The 14,773-nt window shown below is 35.9% G+C and overlaps 1 protein-coding gene across 1 annotated transcript; it reads left to right on the forward strand.

The window, feature by feature from the left end:
• Window positions 1–960: 960 nt before the first annotated feature.
• On the forward strand, window positions 961–13,353 carry LOC136810114 (beta-hexosaminidase subunit beta-like). The gene is made up of 15 exons (XM_067066682.1): window positions 961–1,217; window positions 1,501–1,679; window positions 2,183–2,248; window positions 2,561–2,607; window positions 3,032–3,142; window positions 3,439–3,540; window positions 4,500–4,607; window positions 5,144–5,214; window positions 5,677–5,808; window positions 6,219–6,305; window positions 7,564–7,636; window positions 9,081–9,221; window positions 10,513–10,634; window positions 11,358–11,462; window positions 12,642–13,353. The coding sequence occupies exons 1-15, from the start codon at window positions 1,012–1,014 to the stop codon at window positions 12,745–12,747; spliced, it is 1,656 nt and encodes a 551-aa protein (XP_066922783.1). The 5' UTR covers window positions 961–1,011; the 3' UTR covers window positions 12,748–13,353.
• The last annotated feature ends 1,420 nt before the right edge of the window (window positions 13,354–14,773 follow it).

Below are 14,773 nucleotides of genomic sequence, written 5' to 3' on the forward strand. Positions count from 1 at the left end.
GTTCGTGCACTGGTGATATGACTCTACACCTTTCCCATAATTTGTATAAAAACTAATGCGCGCGCATTATTTTGATGCTCTCCAACGTTTGGGCTCTGGAGGTAAACAAACCCATTTTTGTCTGTGTTTCCTTAGGGAAAGTTGATTTTTTGAGCTTAAGTTCTGTCAAACAAAATCCTCTCTCTATTCGTGATATTATACAATGGTATATGATATGATATGATATGATATAATGGTGGAGCGCACATTTTCCCGGGCCATTTCTTAGAAGTTTGAAAAAAGGTGTATTGCGCGCTTGACTCTGAAGGCTAGAGGCTGTAAGTGTAGAGGGGGGTGCTCATCTCATTCAGACCATTTTTACTTGATGCTTGATTTCCTAGTGTGACTAACTGTCATAGTCAATCAATTTCTGTCTGTTTATCGTAAGTTGTCCTAATGTTGACATCCCTCATCTAATTCCAATATCCTATTTTAGAGCTGGGAATATAGTAAGGTTGGAATCATTGGTTGTTAATTAGTGGTCAGAGAGGAAAAAATGTTCAAAAATTCCTACTTACTTTTTTTAATGCTATCTATAAGAATTCAGATGAAAGATGTCAGCATTAGACTATCTTACAGCAATTTTTATCATATTATTGTGTTTCTTAAAAAGAGTGTCCATGCACAGCCTGTCTAGATGTGCTTATTAAGATTACATAATTTTGAGTGTTAGCCAGCCTTACTTTTATTTTCAACTGTTGATTGTTTTTTTTTATTAAGTAATGCTCACTCTCATTTCTTAGATAATGTTTTTTATCTTGACTCATCAATATAATGTATATGCTTTGTCCAACAATATTTATCTATCCTTTTCTAATTGTTTTCTTCCTTATTCAATTGAAATCCTATATATTTTCTCCAAGCTTTGTTAACATATAAACAATTCTATTACAGAGAAGTTTTTATTTGCAGGTCATAATTATTGTGACTGATTTTTTAAGTAGCTTGTTTAGATATCTGTGCAATTGAAAAATGTTAAAATTAATCATCCTGTTGGTTGCCATATCCTGTGTATTTGGTGGCAAACCAACACTATCTGACAACCGTGGATTAAGGGATGAACGACTGAAGTATAACTTTCGTGTCAAGGATTATGTGTTTGGAAGTTTGTTTCCCAAACCACAAGAAGAAACTAAAGATGCTACAAAATTGATGTCTCTTGACCCAGAAAAATTCAGGTAACATTATAACTATAATACTTAGAAATTAGAGGCCAAAATTTTTAGAATAACAGGCAGCCTTTTTCTTTTTGAGTGTATATTATATAATAAAATATGATTTTGGTGACCTTTTTTCCTGTAAGATCTGAATATTCTTTGTTCTACTTATGAATGTCATTTTATTTACAGATGGCTACTTTTTTTAAGTTTATTTTTAGAGGTAAAAAAGGAAAAATATCCCTTTTACTTCTAGTTTAACTTTATGGCCTATTCAAATTGCTATATAAACCTTCACTTTTAGTTTCACTAAAACTGGTGAAGATTCAGATGTTATCCAAGCAGCTCTGGTCAGATACAAGATGATTGCCTTCCCTGATGCACAAGTTGGTGGAGCTGACAGCAATTACCCACAAATCACTGGCTTGAATGTCCACATCATCCAACCTTACAAAGCAATGGACTTCAAAATGGACGAGTCTTGTAAGATTTTAAATTGTTTTTCATCATATTAGAATTTCCATCTCAAATTCATCAAAATGCGACAAAATGTTTTAAGAGTTTTAGCTCTAGTTAGACGGCCCACTTTTCGCCCTGTCTATTCTAATTGTGAAAGTTAGCATAAAGTGGGCTGTCGAAAGTCAATGCATTGCTATCTTTTGACATCAATGCAATGACTTCTTTCAAACTTTTCCAAGTAAAGGTTTTAACTGCCCACTTTCTCCCCACTTTCTGCCTACTCTAACAATTAGAATAGGCAGGGCAGAAAGTCGGCCGTCTAAACTAGAGCTTGGCTTTTTATCATCCTTTATGAGTTATGATGATCATCGGAGTACTTTAGAAAAAGCTATGTTCATCTTTCCTGCTGGGTTTGGATATTGTAGCAAGTACTTCAATGTGCTATTGGATCAAAGAACTTTTTAATCCCTTGACCCTTGAAGCTATGATGTACACTCTATTCAAGGTTGATTCTATCATTTTTTTAGATAATTTGGTGATCGCTGCACCCATGGCCTCGATTGAAGCAAATACTGTTTGGGGTGCTCTAAGAGGTATGTCATAAATGGTTTTGGATCCAAATTTATAGGGAGCACAGTTTTAAGGTTTACCACAAAATTCTTGGAATGTTTTTTTATCAAGTTTATTGGTTAGCATGCATCTTCTTGTAGGAAAATAGTTTTGAAATTGTGGACTTGGTTTTATTTTGTCTTCCATTCGTATTCTATTCCTAATTTGGTTTTATGGTTCTTTGTCACCAAACCTTCTGTAGAAGGATAATATCTGATCAAACCTCAGTCATGAAACTCTCACTTCCTGTGTTTACAAGGTGTTAACTACTTTATTATTTTTGTTTTACTATTCAGGCCTTGAAACATTCAGTCAAGCCGTTTACCAAAACATAAGTGACAAGGTATGATTGGTTCTTTCACCTCTATTATGTTTTATTTTCGTTTCCTGAAGGATAATTTTCTCACACCTCCATCGAATTGTTGTGTGTGGCAAATTAATGTTATGTTTAAAAACAGAGTATATGCACCTCATTTGCAAAAGCTTGTTATGATTATGAAAATATCCTGTCTCTTTTTATAACCCCTTTATTTAGGAAATTTAGGATTTCAAAAACCCATTTCATTACCTTAGGATTATGAACACTGTTACAAAGACCAAATTTAGAAAGCCTACTGCATGTCCCCTTTTGTTCGATGTAAAAGCCGACAGTTTCAAGCCTTTGCATTTAAAAGATCAACTAAAACCATTGCATTACACCGTCAAAAGTGAGGGTATACCAGGTATAAATTTGACCAAAGCTCAAATAATATTTCTATTATTCACAGTATTACGTTAATTCGAACAAGATTCACGACTTCCCGCGTTTCCACCACCGTGGCTTTTTGATCGATACTTCAAGACATTACCTCTCCGTTCAAACCATCGAGCAATTCATTGTAAGTTTGTTTTGTTACTCTATTCTTTCTAGCTAGGATCTGCTTTTTAGCCAGGATCTGGCTGTCATTCACCTTTTAGTTTTCTAATCTGAAAGCTTGAGGACAGCCAGGTCATACCTCTTCAAAGCTTGACTCTATTACAATTAGTTTTATGGCGTGAGATGCAAAAAAGGTAGGGTGCAGTATGCAGTGCTGATGAGTCCTAATAAGGACGAAATGCATATGCTGCTCTCCCACCCAAATCTCCTGAAAGAAGGTAATTGGACAGAAATGACATGTATTTTTTTCATTTTCAGGATGCATTAGCATACAGCAAATACAATGTTCTCCACTGGCATATCGTTGATGAAACCTCTTTCCCTTTTGTCAGCAAAACCTTCCCAAGTTTGAGTGAAATGGTATTTATATACTTTATACCGTGATATCAATTTTGCTAGCTGTTCTAACCCAGCTCAACTGTTTTTTATTTATTCAGAAAAACATGATTTTCAAAAAATATAGTTGTACACATTAGAGTCTCTTTAACTTGAATCTCTTGCGGCTTGTTCCAAAATATATTTTTCTTACTTTATTTAGATATGTCTCAAATGTTTCGTTAACTCGAACAAGTCTTCTCGTCCCCACAGTTTAACAATGCCTCATAAAGTAATCATAGCGTCAGCCCCCCCCCCTGCTGTTTAAGGGGGGGTTACACCCTAAATTGTTTCCAAAAAAGGACGGGGCTGGAAGTACACCACTTTTTTTGGGGGGACCTATGTACTTGGGGTGAGCTAAAATCTCATCACTTAACGTGAGAGCTAAGATATTTCTGCTTAACAGTTGGCTTCATCTACTCAAATTGAAGCTCATGAATCTTGAACATTTTCTGGATCAATTTTTTGAAAGTTTCTATAGGGTCAAAAGTCCTGGGGGCTAACAAAAAATTCATAAATCTTTGGGGAAACTTAAAACTCAGGAGGGACTTAAAACTCAAGGGGGACCTAATTTTGCCTAGGACCTAAACCCAGCTGACGCTATGGTAATCTGAAACACATAAGCTAGGAACGCTATTATAGGTTGACTTTTTGACTGTAATTCTTAAACGACTCGAGTGTAAAGATAGATTGTTCGGCTATGGTGCCCGAGGTCGTGAGTTCAATCCCTGGCCGGGTCATACCGGGTCAAGACTTCGCACTAGTACTTGATGCCTCTCTGCTTGACGCTCAGCAATTAAAACAAGGATCAAGAGAGCAATCCAGGGAGAAAGAGAGGCGTCCTCCCTTACCTTCGGGTGGATAGCTATCAAAAGAAGAGCCTTCGGGTCGCCTCCGACTGGCAGCCTCAGAATCACTTGATAATTCTTTTGAATCTCCTTTAGGGATCGTTCAACTCTACCACTCACGTATACAATCCAGAAGATGTGCAACGCGTTATTGAGTACGCCCGTATGCGAGGAGTTCGCGTCCTCCCTGAATTCGATACACCGGTAAGTTCTAGTTTAGAAAGTCTACTTTCTGCCCGGTCTTTGCTAACAGTTAGAATGTAAAGCGAAAAGTGGGTAGAAAGTTGGCAATTAAAGATTTTGCTTGAAAAAGATTTTAAGAAGTTATTGTATTAACGTCAGAAGAAGGCAACACATTGACTTTAGACAGCCTTCTTGAATTCACGTTAGGTCCGAGAGGGCAAACTAAGACATTTAGACATAGGATTTCCCTTGGCGGCCGTCTTTCAGCCTTGACTTCTTTAGAAACGACAAAAGATCGACAAAACGTCGGTAGTACAAAAGGTTGAAGGGTCGAAGCCATTGCATTTATGTCAAAAGGAGGCATTTAAAGAAAAGCGACTTTCTGCTGACTTTCGTCAAAAAAGATAATTGAGGGCAATTCAGAAAATCGACTGTCTTTCAAGCTTTCTGGTAACTAACTATTAATTTCATATAAAAATTTTTTATGAGTTTACGTCTGGCTAATTCTAAGTATCTAAAACATTTTTCTTTCGTTAAATTTTGAATTTCTTTTTTAGGGACATTCAGACTCGTGGTACAGTATTGAAAACCTTTTGACCAAATGCTACTCGAGTGGCAAACCAAACGGGTTAGTGAGCAAATAAATTCTTACAGCCACCTGTTCTGAGTTTTTTACATCCTATTATAGTACTAAATTCATGACATAAAAGAATATAAAATAATTTAAAGCATAAACAGCTATGCTCGATGTTTGTTACGCGAACATTACAGTTTTATAAAGTGTGACCAACCACCCCGCAACCCGCGGGGAAAGGCTAATCTGGACGGTGTACGATGGTCTTTGATTGTAAACTTTAGGGAGGTACTGTGTGAGAGATTCCAGATTTTATGATGATTGAATCTTTACATAATAATAAAATAAATAATACAATAACTAAAGAAATCTGTGATAGAGTTACGAATAGAATTTTTAAACTTGCGGATTTGATAGTTTCTCGTAGCTTAATAAGTAATTATTTGAATTACCGAAATCTAGGACCAAGAAATCGACCAGATATTATTTAATCTCTTTACTCGATTATCTTTGTAGAAACACTGGACCAATCGACCCTACTGTCGAAAGTAACTACGAATTTTTGAAGAACTTTTTCAAAGAGGTTGCAGAAGTGTTCCCCGATGCTTATCTACATCTTGGTGGTGATGAGGTCTCTTTCAGCTGTTGGTAAGTAGTATTACTGGTAATTCAAATATATGTTGAAGGTTTTTTTTTTCAATCTACCAAAAATAGTTGTTTTGGCGAACGCGACGGTCTTTTGAATAACTAACTCCACAGCAGTTACCTAGAGACAAGATAATTTATCATGTTTTTATTGGCTGAGGGAAAGTAATATGTATGTGGAGTAATTAGTGGAGTAATCTATTTTACCACGATTGGTATACAATTTGAAGCCATTTAAAGCAAGGAGTTAACTTTCGGATTTCAATAAACGTGTGTCGGCGTCGGTATTGCAAGATGACAGCCAGTATAAACCATAGCGAAGACGATTTTAACAAGACGACTCCTAGACTAGAATACAGAACTTTCTGTAAAAGAGAAGCCATCTATCACTAAAAGTCTTTATTTTTCCATAGGGAGAGCAACCCGAACATTGCAAAATGGATGGCCGACCATGACATGGGAAAGAATTATTCACTTTTGGAACAATATTACGAACAAAGGTCTGTTTATTATTTTATCCTATAAATTATTTTCGTCGACGGCAAAATTACAAGCTTAATCTGGCTTAATTTAATTCTGAATACTATTGTACCAGTGTTAAAAGTGCTTCCGTCCCATGTGTGTTTTCAGGTTTATTTTACCATTATAGAAATACTTAATTGTCGACACAGGGGGGGGTCGGTACTAAAATCTCAGACATCATGACATTTAGTGACGTGGTGGTATGCAAAAAAGCTCAAAAATAATTTTAGTACCATGTGTACTAAAATACCAAAAAGGGTGGTCTCTTAAAGAAATTTTTGAGAAATCTTAGTATTTTGTTCTAAAATCAGCCAAAATGGAGTTTTTTTTTAACAATTTTGGAAAAAATTTGATTTTTTTTTCAGGAATTTTCAAAAAAATCTGCAGAAATCTTTCAGAACTTTTCCAATTTTTTAAATATTTTTTGAAAATATTTTTATGTACAGTTCAGCACAGTTTAGTAAATAAAATTATATTATTTTGCAGATTGATGCACTAAATTCGACTAGGTTTGTAACAATGACCCCATCTTGGTAAATTTAAAGCCGTAAAAGGGCAAAAAATGGGTGGTATCTATGTTAAATTGTTCAAAATAATTTTAGTACTAAAATAACATTTTCGAAAAATAGGTGGGGGTATGTCAAAAATTAGCGAAAATCCTTTTAGTACTCATGTATGTCTGAGATTTTAGTACCGACCCCCCCCCCTGGTCGACAGCAAATTACAATTAATTCTGGGTACTATATTGTACCAGTGTTAAAAGTTCCTCCGTCCCAGGCGGGTTTCCGTCTCAATGAAGTCTATAAAGAGGCTTTCCGGCCCAAAATTCAAAAAAATTCAACGAAATTTCAAGAGTATGTGTTGATCCTCTGCGTAAAAGTCATTTTACGAACGAATAACATACTCCGTTAAGTTATTGGACATACCTTTTTTTACTCTACTACTTTTTTCTCACGAGAAAGTCGAAAAGTCCAAGTCCAATTTATAGAAATAGTTTTATTGAAGTAAGCATAATACAAGTCCAATTTAATTTTGGACTCCGGTTCATTTGAAAAACGGAATAATGAAAATCTGTAACTCAGTAGTGGATTAGTTTTTACAATCAGAATTCGGACCTTTCTCTTGATAGATTTTAATACTAAACTGATTATCAGGGTGGTTTTGGTTTTGGTAGCTTTGTCTTATATTTTAATACATACAGACCTTCTTTCATTATTGTTTTCTATCACGTCATAGATTATTGGATATTGTTGGCGCTCTTGGAAAGAATTACGTCATCTGGCAAGAAGTCGTCGACAATCAAGTCAAGGTTTGAAAACGCTATTTTATATATGACGGGACTTCTTTCATTTAGGTTGAATATGCCGTCTCCATTCGTTTTTGCAAACCCGTAAATTTTTCGCTAAAATACTAAAATTACTAACTACCAGTAACTACGCTAATTATGTCTACTATTAAATTAATATCAATTTAACATACGAGGGAAATTATCTCTTAAGCGAACTATTTTAACCTGATTGAACATTAAATAAAGAACTAAAATTATTAGATTGACTTATTAGTTCATCGACTTGTTATCTTGTTAATAGCCCGGGGGCACTTAGGCAAAACAGCTGACGGGTATGTGGTACAAATTTATAGGTTAGTCTCTCAAAGGGTTCCAAAATCACTAAAATCGAGAATTTCCCTCTCAAAGGACCAAAAGTTTTGAAAAAATCACCCAAAACTTTGACAAAAATCCCTCAAATGGTCTCATTTTTTTGTCTCAAAGAGTCGATTTTAGATTTTATGTTTTTACCCGTCGCCTCGCGAACCTATTACACCCTTCAGCCTACAACCAACATTTGAACTCTACAAGTAGTATTTGAATATTGCGGCCCATATTCTTGATGAATTCTTTAACCAAGCAGTGTCAGATTTAGAGTTCTAAATTAATATTTGTTAAAAAACACTCGTAAACTCCATCTTCAGTAAACTGGGTTAACATTCACATTTGTCATATTTTCCTAGTTTGACTGGGGTTTGCGTTGGTGTGCGTCAGCGCTGTTTTACAGTTTTAACCATACGGCTTAAAAGACACCTGATTATGTTTTATTAGGCTTCAGTAATTTCCCTTGAACTTTTGACGACTTCGTAATATCGTTTTATTAGGCTAATTTTCCCTGATATTTAACATGAACGACTTAAATTATTTGTTCAAACAATTTGGTATACTTAAATCTCCAGAATTAATCCCTTTTAATGGAATTGGTCCAATATTGTCCAAATTTGCAACTATTCAAAAGGACTTATTTTTCTTTCAGTAATTATACTTAAACTTCTTGGAGGTTTAGGAAGAAACCTTGGCAGCTGATATCATTTGTTTTCGATGATAGAAAACGCTTATTTTCAGCAATGAATTCAACTGCTAACATGTGTGTTAAAATTGTAAACTAATGTCACTTATGCACCACTTCGCCACTTATTAATTAAAAACATCACGCTTTAAAGAATATTAAAAAATTTAACTCCCTTAAAACACATCTCTCTCACACGCACATCCAGGTTAAAGCAGACACTGTTGTAAATATCTGGCGAGGTCATAACGATGAATGGAAGGCCGAAGCGAAAAAAATCACAACTCTAGGCTACAATGTCATTTTGTCTTCACCTTGGTATCTCAATTATATCTCGTACGCCCAAGACTGGCCTACAGTATGTATTTTTTGTACCTCCATTCAGTCTTTTTCTTTCTATTTTTATACTCGATGTAGGTCAAACCTGACACAGTTGTTAACGTTTGGAAGGGTGGATGGCAAAACGAGATGGCGAAAGTTACCAAGCTCGGCTATCGTACAATTTTATCTAGCCCCTGGTATTTGAACTACATCTCGTACGCGGCTGACTGGCCTAATGTATGTTTTTCTGAATGTTTTGATTGAGTTATTGAATACTGAAAACCTCTGAAAAATGCAAATATTTCTAAGCCAAAACCGTTGTCACTTGGCTCAAGAGACTATTATAAGAATGAAAATTTCTTCCGAGATCCTCGCCGATTTTCTGATTAGTCTATATCCTGATTGGCTGAGTACTAAAACGTCGGAGGACGTCCGTTACCTTACACTGTTTGACTCTAGTTTCTATGCTAATACACAATATGCATAGAATACTTAAAGATAGTTTAGGCGTATAATCTTTCGCGAGCAGAAGCTTACGCGAGGTCGAAAATTCGCGAAATTTGCGACATTTATTTTCGTGAATTTGAGGAAAAATATTTTTCGCGAGCATAAACTTTTGCGAATCATATGATCAAAATGAAAGTGACGTAAATACTCCTTGAATTTCATTAAAACTGGTATTCTATGAATTCAATGACACTTTTAAGGCTTAAAAACGCAACAATTACTAATTTTGATTTTGGTTTGGAAGCTTTATCGATTTTCAACTTTTTAGACAATTTACTGCGAGCGCAACGATGTAAAAATAATAGATAACCAACTACCTCTAGAAGGCAATTCTCCCAAGAGAACAACCATTGTTTTCCTATTGAAATGAGCACTCCTTTAAATAGCTCTGTGTGCAGTGCGTGTTATGCTTTTAGCTAGATTTTGACACACTTTTTGACATCCACTGAATTGATAGAAAATTTGAATTGTTATTTACTGCAAATTTTGGAATTTTTTTCAAAAGATAAAGGTACTAATTAAAAAATTCCTTCTGTGAGGCTGCCTATAGGAAAATAAACTTTTTCTAACCCAAATTTTGGAAAAATATACATCACGTGATCGATTCTGGCCAATAGAAGGTTGCAAATGAAGCAAGTTTTTATTTAATTGCACTTTTTACGATGCAAAATGTCATTAATATTTTTACAACCGTAACACGGATGTTTTTTGAGAATCAAGGCAAGTTGGTTATCTATTATTTTTACATCGTTGGCGAGCGTAAACTTTCGCGAATCACCTTGTTAAGAATTTTCAAATACATTTACTTTCGCGAAAAGTGCTAAAAATCGCGAAAATCGCGAAAGTTTCTGCCCGTAAAAGTTTGTACGCCTAAAGTATTCTTTTTTATGATATAAAAGGAGGCGCGCCTCTTTGTTGACAAAGCAAAATAAACGAATGAAATTGTTTCTCGTTTGTTTAAAAATGCTGAGTAAGCAAATAGTTTTTAGGTACGTTAAATGATGTTCTTTAATTATTTCAGTACTACAAAGCAGACCCGCAATCGTTCGACGGTACACAAGAGCAATTGGACTTGGTTTTGGGAGGAACGGCTTGTATGTGGGGTGAATGGGTTGACGCTACTAACCTCCTCGCAAGAACATGGTATGTTTAAATTATTTTCCCATATCTTACGGTTTTGAGTGAACAGAAAATATATTTGACTCTGTCTAACTCGATCTTCCAGGGACTAAAAATTTTTCTTTGAATTATAGAAAGAGATTCGGATTACGGAGAGTATTTTATACATTACAGATGAGGGGACCAATGTTTCAGTTCTGATTATAAAAATACTCGAAGAATATAGAGGGAAGATTTAGAGGGGGTTGACTGTAATTTAAAAAGCCTTCTTTCTTGAGAGATGTATAGCCTCCCCGAATTCACAGAACGGGCGGGGTAACAGATAATTGTCGTTAAAAGGGAGGGATGAGAGCTAAGAAAAACAAGGTTTGTAAAAATCTAAGTTGACTTGCAAATGTACATAGAATTTAAAAAGCTACTCTCAATGGAATTCCAGTTATTTTTTACAGATTTTTGTATATCCCTGTGGAATTCTGCCACAAATCAAACCTCACCCCCTCGGAATAGAAATGGGCCTCCTCAACAGGGGATGTACGTTTTCTTTCTTGAAAAGCCCATTTTACCGGCTTTCGAATACAGTAGACTCTCACTCATTTTTTATTTTTCTATAATTCGAACTTGCCGTCAAGGAGAAACATTTTAAAATACGTTCTAAAATTCGAATCTCTCTGTAAATCAAACAAATAAGATTCCCCGACCAAGCTCGAATTAGCGAGCTTCGACTGAGCTTCTTTTTTTCTTTCACAGGGCACGTGCTTTAGCTGTTGGTGAAAGATTATGGAGTGCAAAAACTGTGACTGATGTCTCCGATGCTGGATTGAGAATGTGGGAACACAGATGCCGATATTTGAGGTATGTGTTTCCTCTGTTGAAGCTCGTTTGAAGTGGGAGTAACATTTCTTCCCGCATACTGACTGATTCTTACTTTGTTGCAGGCCATTTTAGTTATTTTAGAAACTTCGTGTGTTGTAAGCTTTTTCACTTTCCATATGTCTGAGACATTCTGCGCACGCTGATTGATTTCGCCTGGCCGTATTTATTTTTGAATAAGTATTTGATATATAATATGTTCTCGCGGAGCTGCTCAATTTTTGTAATGGTGTTGAAAATATAATACCAGTGCCGTAGGAAGTATTTTGATATTCGGGGGGAGGGGCTGAAGTTTAGTGAGACCGCGAGGGCTAATGGGTTTGGCCCGAGAGGGGGTTGAAAAATTAGGCCCCTTCATCGCTGGAAAATACACCAAAAATCCTTGAATTCAAGCCAAACATTTATATTTTCTTTGAAGTTTTGAAAAGTCGTCTTTAAGAAACTACCTTTGAAAAAATTATCGGGGAAGCCCCCTCCCCCCTCCTGGCTCGGTTGCTACGGCACTGTAATGTGACGTCATCACGAGTAACAAAAAACTGAATACAGTATTCAAGACATTTTTACCGTTGGTGACAAGAAGTATTGTACATCGAGGATACTATACCAAAGTAATGAAGGGACATCAATTATGAGTTCAACACTGCATGAAAACTGACAAGATAGTGGAGTACTGATCGACGGTGACTCGGTCACTGAATTTAAGACTTGCAGGAGACCAAATTAGACTATTGTATTTCATAGGATTCGTGTTTTTAATACATGATTTTTCCAAGCAAATGATACAAAATAACATGTAGCAGACACAGGCAGACACACGAATCTTATTCAAAAAACTCCTGACCTCTGGATGGAAGGTTTAGTGAGCTGACATTGACCGATTGACACACATAGCTAAAACTATATATTGACCGATTGACACACACAGCTTAAGCTATTACTGCACTGGACACAATATACAAAACAAAGACTAAAAGGTAATGGCTTCCTACTACTTCTTACCATAGTCATAAAAAACCCGTAGAAAAACTTTTAGAATATTCCTAACTTTTTCTGAAAATTTTCGCCATCGAAGCCTAATGTTCCTATATAGTTTGTTCTTAAAAAAAAATACGTACATCTCATCTCTCAGTTTTCTACTTTTTGGTTTTTTCGATTTCATAGACGTGGTATACCAGCGGAAAATGTTGTCGATTCACAATATTGTCGACATGAATGGCAAGTCAATTATGAACCCTTGAACAACTACGCCAAGAAAGACGAATTTTAAAGCTGGAAAAAGGTTACTCTCGGGTGCCTAATAAATGTGCGTGCTCCCTTGATAATTTTCTCACCGTATTAGGACCTCTCCCCGCTTACTCTTAGGTGCCAAATAAACGGGGGGGGGGGTTCGAATAAACAGGGGGGTTGGAAAATTTTTGAAATTTTAATAAACGGGGGGACCTAATTGCCGGGGGGTTGGAAATTGTACTTCTGAAAACCCAAAAATAAGGTAAATAAAGGCTAAAAGCAGGCTTTTTGGAGCAAAGTAAGGGGACTTCTTTTTGCCAACTGAAAATATTCTTAAAAATCAATTAATCTCATAATTACCTTATTTTGGGGGTATTTAGAGGTACAACCCCCCGGTAATTAGCACCCCTCCCCTTTTTTTCTAAAACTTGAAGATTTTTTTCAACTCCCCTGTTTATTAGGCACCTGAGAGTACATTGACGTATAATGATCAGGATACCAAGAATTCTTGTGGTGTGAAGAAGTGTATGAGGGTAGTTGAATTGAAAACATTTTCCTTAAATTTTATTGGGATAAGACACTGTAAATAGATTTTTTTGTGTATTTTATATTTATTGATTTGTTTACATTTTGATATTTTGTTTAAGGTTTTGCCTAAGTTATGTATTTATAATATTCAGTTTCAAAAAGAAAATCTGAAAATACAGCTTCGCCAAGTAGAATGTGACAATTTGTGTGTCTGTTCCTACAATCGGGTCTATATGAATGATTTGAAGCTATGAAGTTGACCACAGTGCGCACTTTCGTTGTTTCATAAATTGAAAATTGGGGAATATTTGCTTGGTGGTGGACTGGGGATATTTGCTTGGTGGTCTTGGGAAATATCAATCGCTCCTGAAAACAAAAACAATAAGGCTTAATTTTCGACATGATACTCTTTTGTGGTGAAACGAAACTCACCAGCAAAATTGTCCAAGTATATTGTAAAGAAAATAGCCTGTCAATATAACTTGTGAAATTCCATCTATTGACTTCCAAGCCCGAAGGCTAGAGACTTTACTAATCTAAACCCTTCGGGCTAGACTCGAGACTCCTGGATGGGAAATGAAGCCATTTATTTCCCATGCAAACCGCCCGCACGTTTTTTTTACACAAACGCCGGATTGAAAGTAAAGTCTCGCTAGATTTCTAAAAATACAGTCCTCAAAAACAAAGGAACCGTTTGATACAATCCGTCGTCATTATTGCGGCACGTTCTAGACGCGTTCTGGATGGAAATAAGTGGCTTCACTTTTGCGATGGAAATAAGTGGCTTCACTTTTTCGATGGAAATAAGTGGTTTCACTAGCACTTCGGGTTTTTTTCAGGCTCAATGATTCCATCCATTTGCATTACTATTTTGAGATCCACTTGGATTAAGCTATAGAAGAATGGGTTTTAAATCTGCAAAACAACATGAGATCCTTCATTCTACTTAATTTTCTGGAAAAGTCAGTAGAATCTTAGTGCAGGAAGTGGAATCTTGCCTTCGGACGACGGTAATCAAGGGGCTTGAATTTTCAGCAATTCATGAAATGCACCACTGCAATGTCTTCTGACATTACATCATGGACACAACAGCTGATTGGTTGTAAGTGACGTAAAATCAGTCAATACGTCACTTTAAACCAATCAGCTGCTTGGTCCGTGGAAAACATTGCAATGGAGCATATCATGAATGATATCATTTCTTTCCCTTGCTTTTCTTCAGACGTGGTATTCCAGCGGAGAATGTTATCTCATCAAATTATTGTCGTCACGAATGGCAACCTAACTATACACCCTACAAGAAGAAAGATGAGCTTTAAAACGCTCAATGTGTAAACGGGGCCTAATGGTGTATCGATACCATCTTTGAGTGATATACTGTGGAAAAAACGCGTCTACGCGCCCAACACTGCAAACACTTTGAACCAATTTTCCAGGTATTTTTTCTTAATTTATTTTAAATGGTTATGGAGGATAATAATTTTTTTTAACATAATGTGTGGAAAAGATTTATGATTGGATTTTTGTTTTTGTTTTTT

Source organism: Clytia hemisphaerica, unplaced genomic scaffold (assembly GCF_902728285.1).
Source record: "Clytia hemisphaerica strain Z4C2 unplaced genomic scaffold, Clytia hemisphaerica genome assembly, whole genome shotgun sequence".
NCBI lineage: Eukaryota > Metazoa > Cnidaria > Hydrozoa > Leptothecata > Clytiidae > Clytia > Clytia hemisphaerica.

Coding starts and splice junctions, on each gene's coding strand:
- LOC136810114 (XM_067066682.1), top strand. CDS start 1,012: ATGTTAAAATTAATCATCCTGTTGGTTGCCATATCCTGTGTATTTGGT. Junction 1,218..1,500: donor CTTGACCCAGAAAAATTCAG/GTAACATTATAA, acceptor CTTCACTTTTAG/TTTCACTAAAACTGGTGAAG. Junction 3,143..3,438: donor AAACCATCGAGCAATTCATT/GTAAGTTTGTTT, acceptor TTTCATTTTCAG/GATGCATTAGCATACAGCAA.